Below are 27,611 nucleotides of genomic sequence, written 5' to 3'. Positions count from 1 at the left end.
TGTACCTCTTGTCTCTGGTGTGCTCTACCCGGGCACCACTCCTCGTCTGGATGTTTGAACATTTTCGCTGCCTCTGCTATGTTCTTCATATGAGAAAGGAAAACCCTGGAATATGTACTGAACCAAGTTCATGTCTGAAAACAAAGAAATAGCATTTGTTCTTGCAGTATTTAACAACCCGTTGTGTTACGAGTACAGAGTAATAAGACTCCGTTATTTCATTTGAACTAGATTCCTCTTGAGAGCCAGGCATTGAGTTTTTCGTGCCAAACCCTAGCCCATGGAAGAAAGCTTGATATTACTTTTATAAAACTACATGATGAGACATGTTCATTTGTAGCGGAGGAAATGGCAGACCAGGCGTATTTCATTCGAGGCAAAACTCAGAAAACCATTGTAATAGTGTGAAGACGTGTCTTGTTTCTCAGGGTGTCAGGCCAACAGTTCGCTCTCTGTCCCATCCCATCTTGACACAGACACATGGTGACGTGTTTAAACAGCGGTTAGCGTGCCGTTTTTTGGCACTTTGAACGTTCAATGAAATACCTCGCTGCTTGTCTTTCTTCGCAGCAAAGTGCGGTGACACGGGAAACCATTTCTCTGATTTCTTTGTGTTGTTGAGTATTTAGGGGAACCATTTGGATTTAATAGAGAGTGTGAGGAGAAACAGAAACTGCTGCCATTTCAGGCTTTAATTTGTCCTGTAATAAGCAAGCAGCTGTTTTCTTTGCCACGGGCTGAGTCTGTGTCAGATACTCCTTGTCGAGAAACCTTATAATGGAAATTATCACATGTTACATTTTCGTGGAATGCTAACAAGATTGTGAACTCTGAATAACGATTTTCTTTCCTCCTACTATAATCCTCTCACATCTCCCAAATTACACTTGAGTCAATTATTTTAGTATCGACATGCTGTCTGTGTGAAGAGGCACTGATGGCTCTAGCGCTAGAGAAACTCATTTCCCTGTGACAAAAGCTAAAAGAAAAAAAGGTGACATTTAAAGCAAAGATCTCCCTTTGTCATGAAGTACAATCGTTTTGTGGTAAAGCAAGAGCTGTTATAACGTGGCCTGAGGGGATTTGCACCCCATCCCCAAGGAGTCAGAGGATGATGCCTTCAGCAGTTCTGGATATTCTGATCCATCCCATGGGTTTATTTCAGAGATTCAGAATGAAACAAACTGCCTGTGACGACGACAGTCATGGCACTGACTCTATCTCCACGAGTCCGTTAAGGTATCTCCTAAGGTACAGTTATTATTTACACAGCATATTTGACAGCAACAGAGAGTGTACCGTGAAATATGAACAGCAGCGGTGATTACACAGGGTATGATCAAAACAAGAAAGTGCCAGAAGAAAAGATTTCTCGCAGGGACACTGGCTCCGTGTTGAAGTGGGATCCTTTTTCTGGCACAGTTCTGGTCCAGATTTAGAATTAGATCGCATCAATTTTCAGCCCTGCATGTGTTGTCAATAAGGCAAGATAACTGTACAAAAATAGCACGAGCGAGCCGTGGTGAGTGCTGTATCTTTTGTGTTTTTGGGAAAAGAACTGCAGACAGACTCGAAAAGATACAATCATCTACATCTGTGCTCCTGAGATTTTTGACAGGGTTTTGGTCGAGATATCTTCTACAGCACATGTTCAGTATCTGACGATGTAGAAATAAGGAGTGATCGCCCCGGCTTCGCATGATTACCAGGGCTTTGTCTGTGCTTTTGAAAGGCTTACATTAGGTACAGGCATAAGGTTGCTATAAGAGAGGATCTTATAGATTTTGGCATTAAACGAATAGTTTGAGAATTTATTGTTTCTTGCCAGGAATTATATGAGAACATTAATACCACTCTCATGTCTGTGCATATTTATGCATGGAGCCCAACTGATTTCTCGGTTGGCCAATAAAAATTGGCTGATATGAGCCTTCCACAGACATAATGGTGTTGGTTTAAATTATTTTTATTTATTCAAGTTATATAAATATATATACATACAGTATATGCTCATATCGGTCTCAGTCAAGAGAAGCTATATCATGCAGCACTTCCTCCATCCTTTCTACACATGAAAATCTCCCTTCATGTTAACACTGTTACAAACATTTCACTGTAACAAGGTTAGTTGCTTTATTTAGAAGCTTCATTAAGGAGTAAAGCTCTGAAGTTGCCTCTCTGTACCTGTATCACTTTTTTCAAGTGCAAAAATCTATATTGGTCAAGCTCACAGGATGTGTACAAAGATGGAGTCATGACTGATCCCAAAAGTGAAGCCAAAGCATATTGATCACCACCTGGTGGGTGGCTACAGTACATGTTATAAATCCTACCTCCTCCATGACAATGGATGGGACATGGACCAAACTAAAAAGTCATACAAAATTGGTTGGAGATGGTTTTTGTAATGTTAGGTAGTTCTTATCACACTGATGTTTGTTCAAGTGCTAATTTTCCCGGTAAGTTTGGTTTTCATTATTTGTTTGATGCTGTGAAAACGAGTGTGTGCATCGATTGGAACCTTGCAACCGCTGCTCCATCCCCCGATCACTACAGCACAGACTCTGGCTCCAAATGCACAAGATGGTGGTGTTCTTATCCAGGATCTTTTGGCTTCAGTTCTGGATAGTGGGTACAAGTGTAGACTTGTCGTCCATCTTTATATACAGTCTATGGCCAGGCTCTATACAGTATGTGGCTACGGCTAACACCCTGTGAGCTTAGCTTAGCATACAGACTTGAAGTACAGGAAACGTCTGGCCTGTTTCCGATCAACGGTAACGGAATCTACCTTTTACTATTTAGCATGCTACATCTTGTTTGTTTACTTGTTAATAAAAATGTGTTATAACAACAATTTGCCATTTATAAAAGTGTGTTGTTGTTACACTTTGGCCTTTAAAACTGACAGAACAGACGGATTAAAGAAATGAAATATAGCATGAACAGAGCCAGGTTAGTTATTTCTCATGTTTCCCGTCTTTATGCTCTAATCTAACTGGCTGCTGGCTCTTTAGCTTCATAGTAACTGTACAAATGTGAGAGTGGTATCAACCTTTTAATCTAACTCTTGGCAAGAAGGCAAATAATCATATTTCCCAGAGTGGCCCTATTCCTTTAAGGTGAAAATGATTTGAATGTGCTTTGCCTTGGGTAATGATTAGACTTATATGGTGGTAGATGCAGCTGCACAGGCTCTTTACAGTGAGGTAAGAGTGTTGTAGCTCTTCCTTCATTTTGACCACCCCCCTGTTATATAGGCTTATTTAAAACAATTTATTTGATTAGAACTGGATACGCATGCATTGCATCTGGTCAAAGTAGCGAGATGCTTAACAGTTAGTTAGATCTTTATTCCTGAAGAGATTGGGTATCATACAATGTATTTTATGCATTTAGAGAAAACCAGATTTTATGGCATGGATTCAGTAAACAGGATGGATATCGGGCTGTGGTTGACCCTGTGGCTATATCAAGATTATAGTCATTATAATATTATTGCTTTCATCACAGAGGAGAGAGGATGTCGACCGTTACAGGCCCACCTCTAAATCTAGTAACACCTAAGTTGAAATTCTAATGGCGTGTCTGATATGACTACACAGGCCTACTGCAGATTACTACACTGACTTTGTAGTGCAAGTGACTGCACAGTACTGAACTGTAGCCCCGAAGCAGTTAATTCATAACAAAAATGCCCATAAATGCTTTCTAATATCAGCGGGTAGTATAGAATGATTGCTTTGTGCTTATCAAGTACAAATATGGACTCTTTCAACTTAAGTGTTACTTTAATAAGCAAGTGAAGATGTCTCGCATTGTGCCCAGTTCAGACAGGTCACATGATGCAGATAATGCCTTTGCCAACGTAAAACACATCATCTGGCAACATATTCGGAATTTGATCAACTAATAAAATCATAAAATCGCACATGGTAAAATATTCTATATATGAAATACCAAAAAATACAGCTGTGAACAAACATGAAAATGGAAACAAGGTAATATAGTTAAGGCTAAACATCTTTGTCTATTACCTTTGTATAGCTAAGTCAATAAGAGGAGCATGCAATCAACATAACATTGCCACAACTTTACGTTTAAACAACAAAAGCAATCAACTGAAAACAAACGTTATGTGCCTTTCGACCACCACAAAATCAGAAGCGTGTGATGAGAAGTTTCCCACGTAGTAAATCATATGGCTTTGTGCAATTTCTCACCGTCAGTCAATTTACCAATGAAATCGTTCATGTAAAGTAATATATCAATAAATGACATGCCAGAAGTTATTGAGATTCGGTTCTACATGCGCTGTTTCTTACATGCCAGATTGTGCTAATTGTACATCGTCCTAAAAAAAAAAGAGTCAGAGACCTTTCATCATAGCATGTACACTTACACCCAGGGACAAATGTGCTCAATTCCATCACCCTACTTTATATAAGGTATTTGTGCACAAATTCTACATTTCTTTTAATATAAGAATATTGTTCGTTAATAAATTAGGAATAGTACAAGGACTTCAGGTAGGGGGGAATAAAGGTGGATGGCAGAAGTTAAATATGTCGCCTGCTTTATGTAAAGCGATCTGAATTCATCTTTCTGAGTTTGGGCGGTAGGTGTCCGTCCATCCTGCCCCCACCTCCCCCAGCCAGTCGCTGCAGCTTGGGAGGTAAGTCCGCCACTGACTTGCTCATGGGCTCTGTGCACATCTTGGAGGCCTTACCGCCATGCTTATCATCAGAGACGCCGGGAACAGAGCTGATTCGCTGCAGCTTCATGGGCAGGTCTCCGAAGCTGTAAGTCATCTCTGAGGTGGTGGAGCTCATCCTCAGAAGCTTCTTGGGCAGGCCTTCCCGTCCCGTGATCTTCTGGAGCTTGGTGGGCAGCTTGGTGGTGCTGTCATTGTCCTCCAGCGTCTCCAGGCAGTCCAGGGAGCTGTTCTTCTCCCCGCTGTTGCACAGGGATGGAGCCATGAGGGGCGAGGAGAGGAGCAAAGCCTCCTCCTGCTCCTTCACGCTGTACGGAGTGGTGGGCACCTCGAATGTGGCGTGGAACTGAGAGTAGTCCACCTTGAAGAAGCCTTCCTCCAAGGAGATGACTGGGAAGAAGCGGTGTCCCCACAGGACCTCGTCCTCGGTGTAAGACGTCCTCGCTTGGCAGGTCATCCCTGTCAGGGAAGAAATAAAACACACAATTAACTCTGAGGCTTCACAAATTATGACAAATTATGTGTCACAGCCCAACACAGCAGAGTCTAATGATTTAAGACGAAACACTTCATGACTCTGGTATTTAACAGCAGAACCCTGATTTCATTATATGCTTGGCACTGCTCCATTAGAATCAACAATATTCGCCGGGATTCCTGCATCACAAAGCAAACAATACTGCAAACACATTTAATAAGCGCTTAATGTATTAGGGAGCCAGCTGCCTAAATAAAAAGCTTAATTGATTTTCACTTTTCAAACATGATGAGCAATTTTCAGCCTAACTTGAAAAATAATTAAAAGTATAGCTGAGTATTTGCTTTATGTTTTGTTTATTTATATAATAGAAATGGGTAATTATTAAATTATAAAGGCCCAGCACATTCTAAATTGACTACTAATGCCAAACTGTCAGTGCAGTGTTTACCTGTGGCTCCACATTACACTAAAAAAGGAACATTTTAAATTACCAATGAACCAACTTCAAAAATGTATTGGTGAGAAACCAAATAATTAAATTTGTTCAGATTGAGATTAACAAGTTACATTAAAACAAATGATCACTTTAATTTGAAAAAATAAATAAATTCATTGGATTTTTCTTTACTTAAGCTGGTGAAGTTTCTTTTTTCATTCAAAAATAGGTTAAAGTTGACACATAAATAATATAGACAACAACCCATAGAATTTAATGTATTTTTTAAGGAAAAATGTAAGTCTACATTAAGAAAAACACTTATTTTATTTAGTTAAAACACAGGTCTTCTTCACATCAGCTCTTATGTTACTTAACAGCTCACTCCACAGTTTAATCTTGACTAGTAGCTACAAAAGATAAAAGATTAAGATAATCAATCTCCAGAGAGACAAACCCAGACAAGAAACTTCTGCAGGCAAAAGTCTGAAGTCTAAATTACACAAACATTAATTTCTATGTGAGGAGATTTCTTACCCAATAAAACTGATTAGATTTCATCCAAAACACATACGGTTACATAAAGTACCAGCTTCATAACATTGCTCGTCTTGAGAAAAGACAAAATGAATGTGACAACTTAAAAGCCCTAAATTCTGTCATTTGAAGATTTGCAAGTTAAAAGAAAAATTCTTCTTTAGCATGTTCTGGGTTTGTTCATGTGCTCTGCAAATCTGGCATCAGATAGTAGATTGTGATACCCTTTATAATAAATCATCCTTCACAGGGGACTCTGAATTAAACCCCTGCTTAAAAACTCCCCCTCGTATCCTCAGAAACAAATGAATGTAATTAGAAGAATCATGAGGTTTGCATTAATGATCAACCTTTTTTTTTACATTCAAAGTTATTGGAAGCGTACAAATGATTACTCAGCACCATCATATCTGCCTGTGCATTATATCACACTGCACTGCTTACAGCAAAGCCCTATCCATCTTAGCATATTTAACATTCTGCTGAAAAAAAACCCCTTTAATTTCATACAGAAAGTGAGCATAGAAAATCTATAATTACTTTTACATTCTAGAACACCCCCACCCCCCAACTAAATTGGTTATATCAGTCCAAACAGCCATTCTTTTAGCAGCGAGGAATGGCTGGGGGTGCTCATGTTCAGGCTTGTTAAAATCCATTAGGAAATCAGCGACTGCAGTTGGTTATTATCACGTGTTTTAATTACCAGCTTAATATTGTTCTGGCAGCGTCGGTTGGGTCCAAAGTGCTCGTTCACAACTAGACGTCGCCGCCGATTGCGAGGATCGTGGAAAACTATGGGGGCATCTGTGGTTTGTGCCCGATTCCCAAGGTCATAAAAGAATCCACTGATAACGACGCTGTACACAAGCGCAGATGTGCGAGAGACTGAACATCAAGTGCGTTTGGGGTATTCAAAGTATTACTTCTGCACTATTGAGTCAGAGTCCCGGAGCCTTTGGGCACATGGAAGTGTGCAGCAGTGGATAAAGCGGGCTAAACTAATGAGAACTTTAGGGCCAAAGCGATCGAGAGTTAAGTGTGAATGGAAATCTTATGTTATTGTGAGCGTGTCAGCTGCCTTCGGGCAAAACACTGTCGCCATGTTATCCTCAACAGGCTTATATGTAGGGATTCTAAGAGCTGTGATGTATGAAACGCTCAGTTTTTTATGTTTTCTAGCAGCTATTGGACATCCACACTGGATATAATCAGGACTAAAACATCGATAGCAAGATGCATGATGAGAAAACACTTTTAAACAAGTGAAGTGAAATTGCACCTCAGGTGACGCTGCCACAGGAAACAGCTAAACAGCCTCATCTACCAGCTAAGAATAGTGCTCTACTGTTCGTGCAGATGGTGTAGGAGTTACTGTAAGACCTCTGTCCTGTGAACCCTGCAGGCCTGGGGGCTGAATCCCTCCTCATCCCCCTCCCCAAAAAGGACCACTCTCGGATGTAGATGATCTAATAAACGGTAGCTTTCTTCAAAACCTAACAACGGCACTAGACTTAATCATGGCCATTAACATCCAGTTAATTTCTAAACATTATTCAAAGGTTGATGCCTGAGCAGTTCCATAATTATAGACCTGGGCTGCCTCATATACATCCAATTGTGTTGCTCAAGACCAGCTGTTATGCAACACCCACATTCATATGGCACACGGTATAACACACTCGGCAATGCTAATGAAGTGTGTCAAACCACAGTTCATTTTGAGATGGAATCTGACACATTGTGCAGAGGAATATGTTCGACAATGACTCGTACAGTCGAACATCCAGAAATAGCACCAGCATAAAAAATAAAACCCGTATTTGATATGTTCTGCAGTTGCCGTGTATTAATACTTAGAATAGAAATCCAGTCAAATGAGAATACTCATATCCGCGTGTATTTCATACTGGTAAATCCTTATGTAACTCTAAAATACACGCCTGCCGAGGACTCTGTTTCTATGGAAACAAAACTGTAGGAATGTGCGCATGCAACAGCCATAAACCTTTCACTGCTGAGTTCGGGCAAAAGTAACAGTGACAACACAAAACAAAAGTCTCTTTCTTATATCACAGAAGCAGACAAAAAAAAGGAAAAAAGCATAATCCAGGCTGCTGTGAAAGGATTTTTCATTCAGGGTCAAATCATCCATCCACACAAAACCTCATCTGAAAGAGCCTTTGTTTTGGTGCAGCGGCTAAATCATACATTTTAGTGGCTTCTCATCAGTGAAGGCCAGAGCCCTTATTAGAAATGTCATCGTTAATAAAGCACAGAGCAGCTGCCTCTTCCTCTGTCATCCATCACTCTCACTGTATATTACTGTGATTTGTCTGCGGTGTCTATAGCACACGTGTTGTGCCGTGTCGAAGCACATACACCGACTTAGTCCTCTCTGCTGGGAACATGCAACTGTGCGACATCCCAGCTGTGACAGAAACACCTCTGACGAGGGGTGTAAGATGCTGTAAGAGGTGTCTGTAACAACAGTTCACATATGTCACAGAGCGAAACGAGACAAGCTCAGTCACAGAGTCAGATTCTTTTTGGACAGTTTTTTAAACTATATTCTGGGTTCCATAGGTCCACCTGACTATATATTTAAATAAAAGATAATTTCTTAAATATGAAAACACCCTGAAAATAAAAACTTTTCTGGTATTTTTGCCCATTTGACACAAACATTGCAGGTTTGTACCAGAAACTTTGTAACGACACATAGTGTAGATCTTTACCAACCATACCATGAGGATGCCCTACGGAGCTATGTATATAAAAACCTTCCACTATAACAGGAAAACACATCACATGAGATATGGAAAATGTCGACATTTAACAGGGTGTTTTCCATTTTTGTGACTGAGAAGTTCTGATGTTAATCAAATGGCAACTTTTCAAGTAGCATAAGGTCCCATCTTCTGAAGCCTCAGAAGCCTCAATGATGAAAAATAATAAAAGCTAATCAACACATGAGCAGATTTATTCATTCTTTAATTCATTAACAATAGAAAATAGACAATATTAACAAAATGAACAATATTAATAATACAGTTAAACCACCGTAGAAGAGAAGGAAGCAGAAGAAACCATGACGGAGAAACATCACTACGATTGGTGGAGAGACAATTCTTCATTCAGCTCATTAGGAGAGAAATGTGTAACTCTGTGGATCCATTACATTTCTAATTTCAGTAAATGGTTATCTGTTCCCCTCTGTGACTCAGTGTGAGCCAATACTGATACATTTCAAATCCATAGCAGAGCGGCCGTTCACAATAAAGTGCCATACAGTGACAGATTTAGCTACGCCACTGTTACAGAATCAATGTTGGGGGAATCAACAGCGTTCTGGTTGATTTGGCAGGACTACATATGTGTCGTGGGCAGGTAAATGCACTGCTGTGTGTTACTTATCGTATTAGTACAGATTATTTATGGGTAAACGACTGCCCCAGCTCCAGGTTAGGGTTTAGCCATGGAGACAGAAACACAACTTAGAAAGAATTCTGAATCTATGTCTGCTAGTGATATGTCTAGGTGCCTCTTTGCAAATATGTTCATCATATCAACCGTATAAGGTGCACTGTGTTCATATGGTGCCTTTCTCATCTAATGACCAATCAAAGCACCTTACAGGACAGGTTATATCCCATATCCCACATTATTCACAGAGTCTGACTGAATTCTGGCATCAGAGGCATTTAAGGGTTCAGTGTCTTGCCCAAGGACACTTTAAAAGCATGCAGACTGGAGGAGCCGGGGTTTGGAACCAACTCTAATAATGGTACATCAACAAAACTAAACCTAACGGGGACTCAAACTCATCATCCATCCATCCATCATCTATTATCCAAGACAAGATTACACCAATGGACGATTTAAAGTCTCCAGTTACCCTAACCCCAATCTGCATATGTTTGGACAGTGGGAGGAAGTAGAAGTAGTGTGGAGTACTGGAGAATCACACACAGACAGAGAGAACATGCAAACTCCAAGCAGGGATTTGAACAGGGAACCTTCTTGCTGTGAGGCAAACACTGTGAGGCTAAACACTGTACCACCGTGCCGCCCTAAAACACATCATCTGAAAATTAAGACACAGAAAAAAACGAAAAAAAACTACGAGCAATGACTTAAAACATGAATAAAATAAAGTATCAACTTTGCAAGAGCTGTTTCGTGCCATTTCCATCTAATTTTCATAAAACTATGTCGACAGTATATAAGCTGAGGGATATATATTTCCTGACTAGCTAATTTATATCTTAATCATACAAAAGGGTGAAATCCTGAAGTCCTTCATCGCTGAAGTTCGCCAGGCGGTTTAGAGCTCGTAATATCTATAACATGTGACAACAGGAACGGCATTAGAGTAATCCTCTGCTGAATCCACACATTCCGAGGGGATGTGAAAATGCATTTCATTAAAGGTGAATTTCAGAGGAGGAGGATGAGCATAGAAAACCAGAGGGAAAAAAAAAATGTCAGGGTTCTGTGGATTTGGGTTGAGGTTTTTTCAGCCATCATAGCAAAAACCACACCACTAAAAATAATCCAAACTAAGTGACTATATAACAGGTGCTCTCCCTGCACTGAACAGTGTTTCACCGACTCCCAACTGATTCCATTAGGCACTGGGAAAAAGGCAGGAAGTTGTGTGTCAAGAATAAACTTTGAGATTTAGATGCACAAAAGCCATCTCAGCTTGGAACTCTAAGTAAATGCACTTTTCCCTGTGACAGAGAGCTAGCTGCTCCTCTGGTCTCACAAAGTGAAGCAGCCGCAGTCAGCAGAGTGACAGCCAAGATAAAATGGGTTCTTTGGTGGCTGGAATAGAAAAGCACTGTAAACTCAGAGGCAGGCTGCCAGTGTTTCTTGATAGCAGCTGAAAAAAAACAAAGAAAACCTAAGTGGTATTCACAGTCCCAGTCATCTGAAAGAAGCTTATCCAGGTTGTAGAAGCCGGAGGATCATATCCGTTTGGGGCCTCAGCCACAGAGCTGCACTTGACACAACGAGGACAGAGGAAAGTCAAGGGGCCGACCCGAGAGCACAGATCTATTTATTGCACCTCGGTCAAATCACCCAGGCAGAGGCTTATTCTAGATTTTAAAATCAAACACATCACTGCTTTTCTTTGATCCGACAACCCACAGGCGCCAGGCAGATGACACTGGAAATTGACAGCCATGTGAAAATTAAGGTTCATATGACTTCTTGCACAATGCAAGGCGCTGAAAAAAAGTCAGGTGGGCGTAAGAAGAGTTCCTCACAACCTCACATTTAATGACAAAATCACAAATAACCTTCCCATCCCTCTGTCTCTCTCCCTCTCTCTCTCTCTGGCTTTCCTTTTCATTCAGTCACTCAAACAGTCACACACACACACACGCAAACTCACTCACCAGTGCAGTGCTGGCAGCAAAGTCCCCTGACAGTCTATCACGGATGTGGAAGCAGCTCCAGTGTTATGTATGAGAAAAAATGCGAGCGAAAACAAGCATGAGAATCTGGACGCTGCAGACACGGAGCGCCACCACACAACACCGCCCAATACTCATCCCATTGTTGGACGATCGCTGTTGCCAAGGCTGTCCACAAAAATGTATCTGCTGCACCGCTGGATTGTGAGGAAAAACAATTTATTTAACACTTACCTGTTTTTCATTTGAATTCCAGGGATCTTTGTTGCAACATATGCAGCTCCTGTGCTGAATAAGGTAACTCATGTAAAGACAAGAGGAGGAGAATATGGAGATGCTGAGCTTTGCATCCAAACCATCGACTGTAAATAAAGATGGACGACATCGCCACTTCCTTAAACCATCAAGAAATGAAGCCAAAATATCCCGGATACGGATGCTGCCATCTTGGACCAATGATGTCCTTTGGAGCCAGAGTTGGCGGCCTATAGTAGGGATCAGAGGATGGAGCCGCAGCATGTAATATTGTTTGCCGTGTCCGGAGCCATTTTGTCAGTGAAAGTGGTGTGATCGTTAGCTATGCTTGACAATTGGGGGAGAAGGTGTGGCCCAAGCTGAATGGGTTGGTTGGTCAGGCAAAACGTTCCACTGGCTGGCAAAAAGGATGCAGTGTGATGCAACTACTTGTCAAGCTAAACAAGCGCATTACAGGAACTAGCCTTGTAGCGACGTCCTGGGCTCGGAGCTAGCTCAGCAGCAGATGGACACTTTGCTTATCCCACAAACCAGGTTATGTGATGAGACTGTGCAGTGTATCTTATACTCCATATAAAGGGTGGGGGGTCCACATTGCCTGCAGCAGTCCCACTGGCCCAGCAGGCGTGTTGAAAAAGACTCTTCAGGTTGGAGTGTACTTCTAAAATAACAGAAACCATCTTTAAGAAAATTTGATTTAAGTGACTTTTTAGTCCACGTCCCGCATCCACTAACACGGTGGAGGCAGGGGTTGTGACATATACTGCAGGCAGCCACAAGGGATCGATTTTTGGCTTCACTTTTAGGGAGCTGTCATGTCGTACATCTTTATATTCAGTGTATGTGTCTTCCTGAAGAGAGGAAAGTTCAATTCTCGAGTCACAGTAATATATTTCTGAGTAGTTTGGCTTTTCACAACTGACTTCTTTTTTCTTTTCAATGAAATGTTACGAAGGATAGAGGAATTTGTACCTATAATAGGTTTTTAAAAATCCCATTTTGATACAGACACTGTTATTGTGGCCATGAGTCCTGTCTGATTATTTTGTTTCTATGGTGACCACCATCAAGTGGTATAAATGTAGAGAAGAAATCCAGAAGCATCCAGTGACCTGTTTTTCACAGTTTGACTTCTCGAAGATTGAAATAAGTCCCCTCGGTTAAATAACGTTTTGGTGTGTGATCCATTAGTGAAGGTGGCTTCTGGATGTTTGCAGCTCTGAGGTTTTAATCCAGCCGCACAGCACCGACTGAGTGATGAGAACAAGTGGGAAGCCGGTGGAGGGGAGCAGGCAGGGGAAGTGCACTGGGTGGGGGAGGGGAGAGCCTGGATACTGAGGAGATTGCTTGAGTGTGTGGAGGCTGCTGGAGAGGGAAAGGGAAGGGAATTGGAGCAGGGGCTGCCAAACATCTCCACTCAAGGTGGGGTGTCAGGCAGGCTGCGGGAACATATGGCTGCAGGCCATTAACACAGCCAGGAGAGCGCACATTACCAAGTGAAGGCCGTGCTGATTATTGCTGCAAAGGGAACCAGTTGAGCAAAACAGCAATCGATGGATTTCCTTTAGGCCAGACAATCACTAATGGTCGAATAGGGAAAATCACACTGGGGATATGCTCACACCACCTGAGGCTATGAATGATTTGAATTATTAAGTGCAGAAATGATCAGAAAACCATTTTCAGACAATGAGTGAAAGCCATTTACTCTCATATTGATTTCAGCTATTAAGGCTACTTAGTTTAGAAGTTACAGCTGGAAGACGGGGTGGGGGGTGCGATTTCTGGGCCTTAAGAGATCTTAACAAGGAGAGACTCGCTGTTCAGATCAAGACTCCATTGTTTGGTTTTTCCCCGAGTTTGTCACTTGAGTTAGAGAGCAGATTATCCCAGTAAACTCAAGCATGTCTGAGTGACAAAAATAGAAAGAGACATCCCAGAGGAGGGTCCGGCTCGAAGACAAGCTTCAAGAACAACATGTCCGCACGGCTCCTCGCTTAGACGGCACGATTGATTCACCTGCACTTCAGGGACGGTCGCATCTCCACCAATCAATCCTGCCACTGACCAACACTGCAACTGCACAACAACCGTCCTCATAACCTCAAACGAGCGGAGCGACAATATCATCTCAATTATGGCCATTTAGCATTTTCCTCCATCCTTCGAGTAGACGAGGGTTAATGTTGAGGTCTCCTGTTTGTGTTGCTATAATCATCAGAGAAAGTGTCACAACTTCACGGCGTGCACGTCTTCTGAGACAATAACAACGGAGACATAGTCAATTATGTCTAACTCTTCGCGGCATGACAAGGAGATTGCGGCGCATTGTTGGCGAATGCATTCTCTGCTTGCTTTCGTCACGGAGCAACTTCATCCCAGGTCTGACACCACACCTCGTCTACCAGTGATTTATTGCCATCCAACAGGGACTTGACAAATCCCTCAAGACACAATTACCGTTCTCCCCCCTTGGGAAGCTCGCACAGTTCATCTAAAAAGGGATAATGAATCCGGGATGTCATAGCTGGTTCACTGCACTGCCCATTATGTGGAGTTCACCCCCAGTGCAATTATTGTATGTACAGAAGACATAGGAGGTAAATCTCACAATGCCGTCCTGGAATATCCTTGTTTGCTTATGTAAAACTAGTCTTGCTGACTTCAGTGTTCTTTGATAAGATTCAGGCTGCCTTTCAGCAGAGCGTAATGAGTCATTGTGCAGTCGCTGCTCATATACAGATATAGTATACGATTCCAACAGTGTTGCAACAAATGCATGTGCAGCTTATAAACTAGACTGATTCTTGGAATGACTTGAAAGCTGTATTATTTCTATAGTAATAAATATTTATTATATTGTCACCCTGTGCACAGTGTAGGTAGAATACAGTCTGCTACAATCCAGTACTCAGTAGAGAACAGCAGCGGGAGGAAGACGACTGATTGAGGATGTTTCCACTAATTGGACCTCTTGGAATTTTTAATTGGACACCGCTGGTCTATAGTCTTAAATATAGTTAATAATCAAACTATAATAAGTGTGCATAATAATTACTATTAATAAATAATTGCTATTATTAAATTTATCAACATGATGTCATTCATGTTGAGTTTCTTTTATGCCCAGTGTGCTCGCTCGCACTGACTTATGAGGTGCAAGCACAGGCCAGAATGAGCAATAGGATGCTGACTGCAGTTCATTCAATGGCCACTGGTATCGCTAAAAACTAATAATAATAATAAAAGTCTTTGAAGAAAAGATACAGAAGTAACATCATAAAAAGCTCCTTAGAACAGAGTAAAGTTTAACCTATTTTAAAGTTTCAGTGTGTAGAATTTAGTGACATGAAACATGAAAGAGAACCTGTGGTATCCTTCAGTTATAAAGACTCGAAAGGAGTTTAGATTTTCCAGTTTGGACTACTCAATATGGCAGCCTCCGTAGAGAGGTAAATATTGAGTATTTAAATATAAAGGGCTCATTTTAGGGTATTTTTTTTAATTAGAATTATTTTTAAGTGATACCGGTGGCCAATAACTCAAACGCAAATGACTCAATACTGAAACTGCTCATCTCAAAATTACAAATGATTTATCGATGTCTGCCGATGCTGGAGATTGCTCCGTATTGCTGCTCCTTGACCTTATTTGACACCATTGACCAAAACATTCTCATCAATAGACTAACAGTGCCTCGGCATATCCGGAATTGCCCTTAGATGGTTCAAGTCTTATCTCGCAGATAGAGAAATATTAGTTTCCATTGGAAATAACATCTCATCCTTGGCTCCACTGATGTGCGGGGTGCCACAAGGTTCTATTCTTGGTCCAATCCTATTTTCGCTGTACATGCTCCCGTCAGGAAACATCACCAGCAATTTTAATGGTATTTCAAATCATTCCTTTGCCGATGACACCCAAATCTACTTGTCTTTTAAGCCAGACAACATGTCCTAGTAGAGTGCCTAACTGCCATTGAGGATTGGATGTCACTTCTAGTTAATGAGGGATTTTTTTTCTCCCACAGTCGCCAAAGTGCTTGCTCATTGTGGGAACTGTTGTGTCTCTCTATAAATGTTAAGGTCTTGACCTTATTATGTTATGATTTGGCCTTTGAAATTGAACTGAATTGAATATCTTTTATTATAATTCATTCTTCTTTTTGCAATTAATTTTTTGTGAAGTAAAATAGGGTAAAGAAAACAACAATTTGCACAATTTAGATGATTACACAAGAGAAAAAACATCAGTAGGATTATTTTATATTCAATTGCTGCGAACTGATCCCTTTCACCTAAATCTTACACACTGAGCCATTAACTTGTTTATTTATTTTGTTTGGGTTGATTTCTTCAGTAACAATTCATTATGTCCTATAATAAATCATAGTATGGTTTTATATGTAAAATATTAATGAGGGTGAGTGTGGCAGTAAGAATGTGTGTGTGTGTGTGTGTGTGTGTGTGTGTGTGTGTGTGTGTGTGTGTGTGTGTGTGTGTGTGTGTGTGAATGGGTAAATGGTGAAAGTGCTGTACAAATACAGTCCATTTACTATATTAATCTGGAAAGTGACTAGTAACTAAAGCTACTCAACTGAATTGGACTTGCAGTAAAAAGTATAACTACCTCAAATCAGATAAAAAGTACTCGTTCATACTACAGAAATTTTCAGATTAACATAATAAATAATATAACCCACTGTCCATCCTGTTTAAATAAAGATGACCAGAAAATGTGCATTATTGCTTTATCATATTCAGGTCCAGGCTCTATGTATCACTACACCTTTCCATGCACATTATATACCTACTGCTAGGTATATTATGTAGCTACCTGCTTTGAATATCATATTCAAAGCAGGTAGCTGTAAAAATGTATCGTTAATAAAGACAAATGAACCCAAAGCCTGAAATCCATTTAAACAGCTGGGAGCTGTACGGTATCCAACACGTGGCTCCTCTCCATCACCTCTGCTGCACAGGTGGAGCTCAGCAGGGGAAGACACTTCTCTCCGGAGCCCTCACCCTGAGCATATTAGATTTAATTGGAAACTCCGCTCTCACCTGATCTGCGGCACTAACTTCACCGCTGAACCCACTTTAAACCTTTGACCCACGGGGACTTTGGCGGGGAACACGACACTCGGAAGAGAGCGCTCGCTTTCGGTGTAATGACTCCGAATGAATTATGGTCATTTCCCGCAGAGGACGGAACGGCCTGTAACAGCAGGCTCATACCCGGGGTTCGCCTGTGTCAGTGTTTACCTGAGCTCCGGAGCTCCCGACTTCAGGCGACCCCAGACCTCCGGGGCTACAGCCTCTCACTCGTATGATTAAAACTATCAGGCCTGCAGCACCACAGAAAGCTCTCCATTTTTATTTCAATTACTGCTGCGGATGACAAAACACAGATCAAGCCATGACATCGGCTGCTCGGCTAATCACTGGCAATAGATGTTTCCAATTAATTATGCTGGCTGGCTTTATTACTAAACATAGTCTGAATCAAAGCAATTATTACTCCAATTTTCATTTTCTAAACATATGATACGTGTGTATTTGTTGCACAACAATGACTTAATTGGAGCTATGCTGAGTGTATTGTATAACAAAATCATTTTCCCACTGCCCAGGTCTGGTTATTACTCTTATTGACCTTAAATGAGAAGCAATAGTCTATTTAGTGCCTTTTTATTCAGAATGAATATATCTGATCCTAAATCCATCTATGTGCATGATTCAGATCACAATATTCTTTGTTATTGATTCAGGTCCAAACACAGTTCAAGACAGTTCCATGCACAGGTAGAAATAATGAGCATATACTGTAGGTACTTCATTATACAAAGCTATTCTCACCAGTAACACACTGCATTCATGCAGATCGAAACATATGAATAAACATTACCGGTTAATCAAGTCTATATGCAACCAACCCCTAACCACCCACACTCGTTTCAAAACGAGCAGATATCAATTTTTTTTCATTCTGTAACAGTGAATCATAGGAAAGCCCTGCAGCGATAGGAATAACGAGGGGGGGCCGGCCGAAATCTTTGAAAACAATCAAGATCAATGCACAACTTTATCAAATATGAGGAAGCAGCGTTTGTTGATATTTTTGCAATAATTTGCCTCATAATTCAAATCAAGCGATGAGATGAGACACAGCGTTTCATGTAAAACACACATTCAATAGATGATATATACAAATATGGAGATAATGTAGAGTGTGTTTTCCGGGAGGTCAAATTTGAAGTGTCACCACACAGAAATGAAATAAAATCTAAGTGAATCTCACTGAGCAAACAAATACAAGCATCTAAATAAATACTAAGATAGTTTACATAGTTTATCTCGGAGTAAACTTTATGCCTATGAATTTTAATAAAAACCTGGGTAACTTTGCCAGCAGTTTTAAATGTGACAGACACATTTGCGTTGTTTTCGGAGTTTCAGGGCGAGTTTAATGATCGCACTCATTTGCATTAAAGTCACGTCAATCTGAGAGGGAAAAAGGTTTATGCTGATGATACAGTTTGCGCTCATGAATCACTGCTCTTCACAGCTGATGAGTGAATTTAAAAACACTTTGCAGAGCTGGTGGAGATCAGTGTGTTTTGCCACCGTGTTAGAACTAAGACATTATACTAAATTTCAGGCTTGACTAATGTGCTGACAGCTCGTCTTTCTGTCCCATAATGACAACGAGTTCTCGGTGAAATAAATCAGCAGCTTGTTTACCTTTGTTGCTTTTCACGTCTCCAATCTGAAAACTGCACAGATGCACGTCTTCAGCATATGTGAGCTACAGCGTTTAAACAGGAGTGTTGCGGTGTACTACGTCCTGTGCAATTTAAACAGGGAAAATCATAAAATTAATTTAGTTGTGCAAAACACACTGATTAGTTTCATGGTTGGAGGAACATAAACGATTGTCACTGGCAGCTACAGTTTATTTCGGGTTCTCAAGAATCAGCGCCACAAATGAACAGATTGCCTCTGGCCTGGGATTTAAGCCTTTGTAGTGCTGAACAGCATTACTGGTGTTAATGGGACACTTATCTCAACTCCTGATGTATTTTAAGACTCCATGCAGATTCAACTCGGGGAGTCAAAGTCAGGTCATCGTCGGCTCTGTCGTGGAACAGAGGAAATGTCCCTGCAGTGGCATCAAGATGTCATTAAAGTACAATTTGTTTTCATATTATTTTGTATTATTTCAACACATAAACACTGTGTTCTTAATATCTAGTATAATTTGACATCAGTGGAGTTGTGAAATAAATGAAAGGCCCTGCGCGCGCGCACACACACACACACACAGCTCTTTTCAGTTGAAGCCCGGTGGAGCTACAACATAACAGCTACCAAAAGTGAAAACAGCTCGCTCTCCCCTGGTGGCTGGCTGCAGTATAGGTAATAAGCCCTGCCTCCTCCATGTTAGCAGATGGGACTATACTAAAAAGTCAAAGAACACATTGAATAACATTATGATTGACAGCTGAGACTGACTCATGATTGGTCAGGGGTTGGATGGAGCACAGCTCCACCACTGATCAAAGTTTTTAACTTTAAATTGAACAAACTTGATTCATTTCTGTCTTAACAAGACATTTTGTAAGTTAGCAAACTATTTTCTTTTTTCAGTGTAGACTCTTGATCCAAATGACGTCACAAGTGCACAATTGCATCGTCCACTTCAAGGAAAGATAAATGTTTTGAAAGTCTGCAGTGACTCGAGACATCACAAGTTTATTAACATTAAACTAAAACTAACAATCTTTTCTCATTTTGACCAAGGTACTTTTGTCGCTGAAACCTGACAAACAGATGGGACTCAGAATGTGACACCTTGGGTCAGGAGCTAAGATGCTTTGTTCACTCACCCCCCACCCTGACCACCTATGAGGTGTATAAAACTAACAAGTCCACCAACCTTAACGACCATGTAGGTCATTTGTCTGTATACCCTCCGATATGACTCACAGAGGCGTCTCCTGAAATAGCTAACGTTCGAAGGCGTACTAGACCTTGGTCACCATGGCTACAAATAATAAACATGCATGGTTTTGTGGAAGATAAGGGGAAGGAGTCAAGGTGCATCAGGCAACTAAAGCTCAAACCGGAGCCTCATCAGACAAGACGACTGAGTGTTGTGAGTGCCTGTACGTAACCATGATGAACTCTTATCAGGGTTTAGTTTCTATGACCAGAGCAGACACTGCAGAGGAATGAAATGAAATATATTGTGAGTGAGCAACTTGGCAAATGTAATAATTTCCTCAATATATGACATATACAATAGTGTGTCTGTTATTTTTAAGCAAAAATGCCAAACATTCATTAATTCCTCGTCTTCGATTGGGATGATTTACTGCTTCTCTCTGTTTTACACCACTGATTATCTTCGGCTTTTGAACTGTCAGAATAAAAAGTTATTTGAAGACATTGTCTTAGGCTCTGAGAAATGGTGATGGGTAATTTTTATGAAATTGTTTGTTTATATTAAAGTATTCATCAATAATATAAACTGCACACTAAACAATAATTAAGTTGTCAAGAATAAACTACATCCCTCACACAGTTTTCAAAGCCTAAAATGCATATGATATGTAATAATCCCTCCATCCAGCGATTATCTATACCGCTATGGGGGTCGCAGGGGACGATCCCAGCTGACATTGCAAGAGAAGCGGGATACACCCTGGATAAACCGTATCACAGGGCCAACATACTGAGACAAACTCGCAGAGACTCACAGTCACATTCACACCTCTACTTTATATTTAGAGTCTCCAGTTAACATAAACCCAATCTGCATGTCTTTAGAAGCCGGAGTACAAGGAGGCAACTGACGCAGACATGAGAAGAACATGCAAACTCCACAAAGGAGATCTCCGGCCAACCCGGGATTCGAACCAGGAACCTTGTTGCCCTGACCTGACATGACTAACCATAGCTCAAAGAGATAATATAGTTTTCATAATAACTGTGATGACTTTGTCGAGCAGATTCAAGCGTACAGTATCACAGCTGAGCAGACGCTGCTGCACTGCAGAGTCTGTGAGAATTAAGAAGCTCATTGTCCAAAAAATGTTTTTGCTGAACCCTACAATGAAAAACCTCTGAATATATTAGAAGGTATTGGTATTTATTGGAATTAAAACTGCATACACACAGTCAACATCAGCTGGGCTGCAGTAATGACGCATTTTTCACTTATGCTGAATTATTTTCTCTTTTGTTACCCAAGCACCTGTCACGCAGTGCACGAGATTGATTCAGGCTTGGTGTTGTTGTTGTGAGCAGATTCACATCAACCAAGTGACAGGGGGATGGGGATGGAGCGCTCACACACACACACACACACTGACCTCACTGTAAAGCTATTTGCTGTGAAGTGATGTGGTCTGTGTTGTTTGTATTGATTGTAATCGTGTCAGAAATGGTCCGTGTTACTGCTGTTAACGCATCCAAAACTTGTTACTATGAGCTTCTTGTTTCTGCTGTTTTTTTCCTTCCTTACAGAAAGACTCTTTTTTTCCTTTCGGGCAATGCAGTGAGATCACATGTACAGTGCATTAACTGCAATGTGGCCTTAAAGGCATCCTCAGCCTCCGCAGCGTAACAACTCCCTGCGGCCGCGTTCGAAAACCAACTCAACACCACAAAGCCACAACTGGCATCGCTCCAGAAGAAAATATGCTGCTGCGAGACATCCTCCCGGTCTCATTTGAAAGGTGCACCATACTGAGGTGGTGATCAAAAAACTGATTGGGCTCCTGTTCAAACAGGAGCGAGGACTAGCTCTCGCCTCGAAAATGTAGAGGTTGTCCGAGGTTACGTCGAAAATCAGCCCAGATTATTTTTGTGTCCTGTCAGGGGAGCAAATGGTCACAATACCAAAACGGGTATACTGTTGTGTCTGTTGTTATTTAGCAGGAAGATGAGAGAGGCGCAGATTGTGAGGCATAATCTGCAGGGAGGAGTGTTTTAAGTTGTGTTGCGGACACTGGTTTTACCACGTAACAAAAAGAAAAAAAGACAGACCTGGGGAGCTGGGCAGCTTCTTCGCTAGTAAACACTGAGCCTCATAAATATTTTATCTTTTTCTTCCTCTGCTGTATCACCTGTTCTAGCGAGTGCTCCGCGGTACCGTTACACCTCTGTGGGCTTTTCATATTTCAGAAGAGATCCTCCTCAGCGCCAGGAGATTTAATCGGCAGAGCAAATTCATCTCATGTTCGACGACGCATGTTTGCCCGCTTTATTGCTGAAAAATTGGGTTGTGATTCCTATACCATAGGAATAATAATAATAATAATAAAAAAAAGCTAAGTTTAGGTGCAGTGCTGCAATCCTGAATACTCAAGGAGAGGTTGCCATGGAAACAGAGTTACATTGGCCAGAAATGAAGGCATCTGAGGATTTAGACTTTCACTGTACATCAATTTTTAACCATAGATTGTTTCTACATCAGCCTTTCCACCAACTTCACACGAGCACATCCGCTCCTTAATGCAGGAACGGCTGCGCAGCACAAACGTGAGCATAACACGGTCCCACAGACTGAGGCCAAATCAGTTTAATTAAGACTGAGATGGTGACTCTTATAAATGAGGACGATATGACGACACATACTGACGACTATAAATATCTACCAATTCATCAAGGATAATAATCTAAGATATTCATACTTAACAACAAAGACAAGTGTATTAGTATTACAATTACTCTCGTAAAAGAAAACAATGTCAAATGTATTTTTAAACCACACATGTTAAGTGGTTATAAACTGATATAGTCAATAATCAAAATACAGAAGTTGTCACTGAGAGAAACCAGATGTTTCAAACACTGGGCATATCTGACGCCACTAAGTCCAATGTAGATACTGTCGTACATTAGGATTTATTATAAAGCTTTGCCCTCTTTTAGTCACATCTAAATGACCTGACTTAAATCCGGCGTGTCTGGAATCGACGGATCATATGTCAGTTACATCTCAGAGACTTTAAAAAAAAACTGCGAAAAAAGTATGTCTCTCCATACTATAAGGAGCAGAATATCTTTGCTAATTGCCGTCTGCAGTGTCAGCCTGCAAGCCTCCCTGTCACATCTCCATATGCTGCTTCCTCTGAACCAACATATTACAACTGCTCCTCTGTTCGCTCTACACCAGTGAGGGAGCTTTCCCCGCACTACAATATCAGCCGTGTCAAATAAATGGCTGAATTTGAAATGACCTCGGTGGAGGATTTTTCTCGGGGCGTTACTCATCTTGTGTTGAAATGGAATTCCCTAATTCCCGAGGGACCTAAGAAAGCAAATTATTATCCCCTCTGAGAAGAGCCACTGTGAGGTACGAGTGCCGTCCGGGGCACAGACGAGGAGGAATGGAATTTGTCTCGAATGAGAAAAGAAGAAAATGCACGTTGCCTGACACGGACCTGACAGAGTCTCAAAGTGTTCAGTGGCTCTACTCCCTCATTCCCATGAAGTCTTTTAATGCATAGATTAAAATTACTGCACTTAAAACCTGCTAAAAAAAAAACCCAATAATCTATGGTTTATGAAGGCTAAGCACTGTTATTATTAACAACTGTGTATGGCTGCCACAGAAATAAAAATCAATGAAAAGCAATCATGAGGTCAATAGTAAGTCCATTAACACCTCTGAAATCCCTCACCATTATTCATGAGGGTTTAGAAATACAGGACAAACACGTCCAAGGACCAAGCAACATCTTCAGCTCCTGTATTCACGACACCTGCACCCACATCATGCAGGAAAACAGACTCTTGTTTTCACCAGGAGCAGGCCTGTGAAGACGCACATCATTATTGGGCACTCACCTGTCGTCTCTACTATCCCTTCTAGTATCACCACAATTTCAAACTGATCCGTTTGCATGGATCTCTGGGAGAGGTCGTAGAAGGGGCTTTTGGGGTCGATCACATGGCAGATCGTGAGCGGTGAGACGAGAAAGAGCTGGTCGGCCCCTGTGCTGAAACCCACGTCCAACTCCAACTGATCCAGCGGAAGAAACTCGCCTTCGGGCGTCTGGCGAGACTAAGGAAGCGTACAGAGAGAGACAGAGATGTTTGGTGGAGGGGGGAAGGAAGGGGGAAGACACACGTAACCATCTATAGCTTCACACAGGCCTGTGTGCCGTCAGAAACAACACTGACTGCGTTTTTCCTGCGTTATTTTTAAAGCTGGAAGAATATCCCTCTCAGCTTGTGACGTGATGTACCACTGAGTCCAAAAATGGGTTAGTTTCGAACAAGTGGGACAAGTCAGTCGGTTCAAATGTCTAGATACTCAGTTTATTAGTCTATATGAAGAGACGAAATTCACTAAGATGGGTGTGGTTGCAGTCTGTCTTACTGAGTTTATACTTACCTTATTAAAAATGAATGGGAGCCCACATGTAATCTCCTATACTAGCACTGTATCTGTCAGGATGCTCAGTCATCCAGGTCATGGGATTGTACAAGAAAGGCCAGTGGTTCTCGGACTTTGGCACTTCAAGGCACCGTAACTCACACAAACTATAGACCACACTCCCCCTTTTATGAAGGTTTTTGCTTTTAGATGTGTTATTACAGGAAGTGTATGAATATCCAGGACCAAAATAGTCATATATTCTGTCAGTGTGTTGCCTATGGATGAAATTATAGTGAAAATGAACGATTCCTCTTTTTGCCAGGGACCCCCTGTACCCCTCAAGTACCCTATGGGCTGCCCTGTACCCCCACTTTGAGAACCCCTGGAACTGGATTTGCATGTATTTCTTCAAGAAACACAAGCAAGGCCAGTCGCCTATGTTCACTTGTATAACTCCTGAATATACTACTACTAGATTCCTATATGTTACAACTGGAGGACGTGCATTTGCATTGTAGAATGTTGTTATAGGTTTATTACAGACTTCTGTGAAGCCAGGACAGCAGAGAAATCCAGAGACAGTCTCCTAAATGATCGACAGCAGCCACACAGAAATAAAAATATAAACAAAATGTGACATGTGGGACATTTTGGTGAGGCCATGAGTAATTTGCAAGGTTTAAGAAAAAGCTGAAGTCTGTGCTACAAACTGGCTTTTGGATTATCTCACATCCACTGTGTACCTCATATCTTTGTGCACGGATGGTGTAGGCTTAAATGCCAGTGTGTAGGCCTTCCTGTTTCTTTTTTTTTTCATGAAGTGGGCCATAAACAAACCATTGGAAGGAACAATTAAATGTCAGAATGCATTATCAAAGTAGCACCACTTACTTTCAGCAGTTTGCAGCGGATCTGTGCAGAGACCATATGGCTGTTACGCAGGTTCCCGACCCTGAACATGAGAGTTAGTTTCCCATCCCGCATGGAGATCACCGCATGTTCACTGAACATCAGCGTCTCGGCCCTTTTCTTGGGCTGAGACATCTTGATGAACATGCAGCCGATCAGAAAGGCATCGACGATCGACCCGAGGATCGACTGGAACAGAAAGAGAATGATCCCCTCGGGGCACTTGTCCGTGATGTATCTGTAACCGTAGCCTATGGTGGCCTCGGTCTCTATGAAGAAGAGGAAGGCTGAGGGAAAGTTGTACACGTTGGCCACGCATGGGGTGTACTTGTCGTTGTGCGCCCTGTTGAGGTCCCCTCGGATGTAGGCGATGCACCACCACATGAAGGCCATGAAGAGCCACGCGACCGTGTAGGTGAGGATGAAGATAAACAGGTTCCAGCGCCATTTCAAGTCTACCAGTGTCGTGAATAAGTCTGAGAGGTATCTGCTGGTCTCGCCACCCAGGTTCCCATGCTGGACGTTACATCGCCCATTCTTATCCACGAACCGCTGCCTCTTCCTCTTCTTCTCCGGGGGATGCTGGTTGAATCCAGACCCGCTAGATGAGGTGGTCACTACCTGATAATCGTCCCCAAATTTCTTTCGAAGTGCAGACATACTACGATGACAGCAGAAAGGAAAGGAAATAACAAAGGAGTCAGTGAAATGAGAAAAGAAAAAGAAAAAAAGTCCGGGGCTGTAGTTGCTGCAGCCTGTGCGCAATGCCTCCTTGTGCGCAAAAAGAGAGAGAAGGCGATAAAAGTGCGCTGTGTTCGCCCCCAGTTAGTCTTGCATCGTCCTCTTTCGCCGCGCACTACTGCTGCTGCTGTCCACAGCCATGGAACGTCAACAACGTGCGAGTAGTTTTCAAACACCGAGCACAGGAGCCATATGAATCCATATAAGCGACGCACAGGAGAGGAGGCAGCCTATCCAAAACGCGCCCGCGTCGCCGTCCAGGTTTTTTACAGGTTTATCAGTGGCTGCGACGCGGATTACTCATCGCCCTGTGGAAGAGCTGTGGCTGCGTGGACCCGTTCAGAAAGTGTACACGCGCACGCGGCAAGTTTTCATGCGAAACTTCGAAATCCCTCAGTGCCCCGTCAAACGCCAAAATCTCTGCGTAATTATTCGCGGGGAACGGCTGCCAGGATGAAACGTCTCCGCGCGCACTTGCGACCGTGTTGGAGAGCAGTCGGTTTCCAATCCTGCCTGTGTGGTGTGTACACATAGGAGGCGAGTTGCATCCGAGCGTGTGGCCGCAAAAGATGACGAGCAGCTGGAGGAGGAAGATCACTGTCCCACCGTCGTCATTTTGGGCTGCGCGCATCGACGCCGATTGTCGGGGCTCCTTCTTGGGCACCTTCCCCCCTTTTGCTTCTAGGACAATGTCGACAGGGTTGTCATGGTTCGGCGGTGCAGAGATCCACCAAATGTTTCTTTGGGCTCGATCGGATGATGCTTCTGTGCCTTCGGTTCCTCTGTGCGGCTCCTGCGCATTTCCACGTTTCCAGTAATGCACTCACTGTTGCCTAGTGGTTCCACAAAGACAGACAATTTGGAGGAGTAGGAGGAGGAGGACGACGAGGAGGAGGAGGAGGAGAGAGAGAGAGTTCGCCTGGTTTGACAGTTTTTTTTCTCTCCAAGTGATCACATAGGCCGTGTGAAACTGCAGCCAAGATGTCATGATGGCTACAAACACAGCTATTTATAATAATTCACTGCATCCAAAATGATTAATACACTAAAACACCCCAGATATGATTAAAACAGTACATATTTCTGTGTTGCACATACACTGCCATAAAGTATATCCTCACAATGCTGAGTAAATATGTATATATTTCTAGTAACCACTTTATTTTGCTTCCTGATCCTCAGGGTCACCTGTGCTAACAGCCACATGATAACCCCTAAATGTCATCCCATGGGTGACTGCACCGGCCCCACTCTGTGCACGACATCCTTAACGGAGAAAACAAGCGTTGCACGGAAAGCTGCTGACACTCACAGCAAACTGTATGAGATCTCAGGGGGAGCTGCAATCAGGTTGCACTACCCTGAATTCACTTATCATATCAATGCCACATGGAATACACCCACACCATAGTTACCCACATGGTGCCTCTCAAACACACATGGATGACACAATGTACCACCATCTCTCTCATGCTCATCGCTCACACTCGTGGTGTTGCTAAAATCAAGGGGGATTTTTCTCCCTGATGAAAGCATGATTATCAATGAATCAGAAAATCGCTGATGGCTGCAGCTTTGGCCTGAGACATGCGTGGATCAGTCAGAAAGTAGCTTGGGGATCAATTTAATTTGGATGATTTTCACCAGGGAAAGAGTGAAATATCAGCAGATGCCTCAATTGAACTTCCTGAATCAAGCTTGATGTGCTTACTTGCA

General features: G+C 42.0%; 1 protein-coding gene across 1 annotated transcript; it reads right to left on the bottom strand.

Moving 5' to 3' along the window:
* Positions 1 to 1,950: 1,950 nt before the first annotated feature.
* On the bottom strand, positions 1,951 to 26,788 carry kcnj3a (potassium inwardly rectifying channel subfamily J member 3a). The gene is made up of 3 exons (XM_035175303.2): positions 25,137 to 26,788; positions 23,711 to 23,927; positions 1,951 to 5,173 (listed from the first exon to the last, which is right to left on the bottom strand). The coding sequence occupies exons 1-3, from the start codon at positions 25,812 to 25,814 to the stop codon at positions 4,578 to 4,580; spliced, it is 1,491 nt and encodes a 496-aa protein (XP_035031194.1). The 5' UTR covers positions 25,815 to 26,788; the 3' UTR covers positions 1,951 to 4,577.
* Between the last annotated feature and the right edge of the window lie 823 nt (positions 26,789 to 27,611).

The sequence above is a fragment of the Hippoglossus stenolepis genome, chromosome 13 (assembly GCF_022539355.2).
Source record: "Hippoglossus stenolepis isolate QCI-W04-F060 chromosome 13, HSTE1.2, whole genome shotgun sequence".
NCBI lineage: Eukaryota > Metazoa > Chordata > Actinopteri > Pleuronectiformes > Pleuronectidae > Hippoglossus > Hippoglossus stenolepis.
This window is presented reverse-complemented; position numbering and strand designations above follow the sequence as displayed.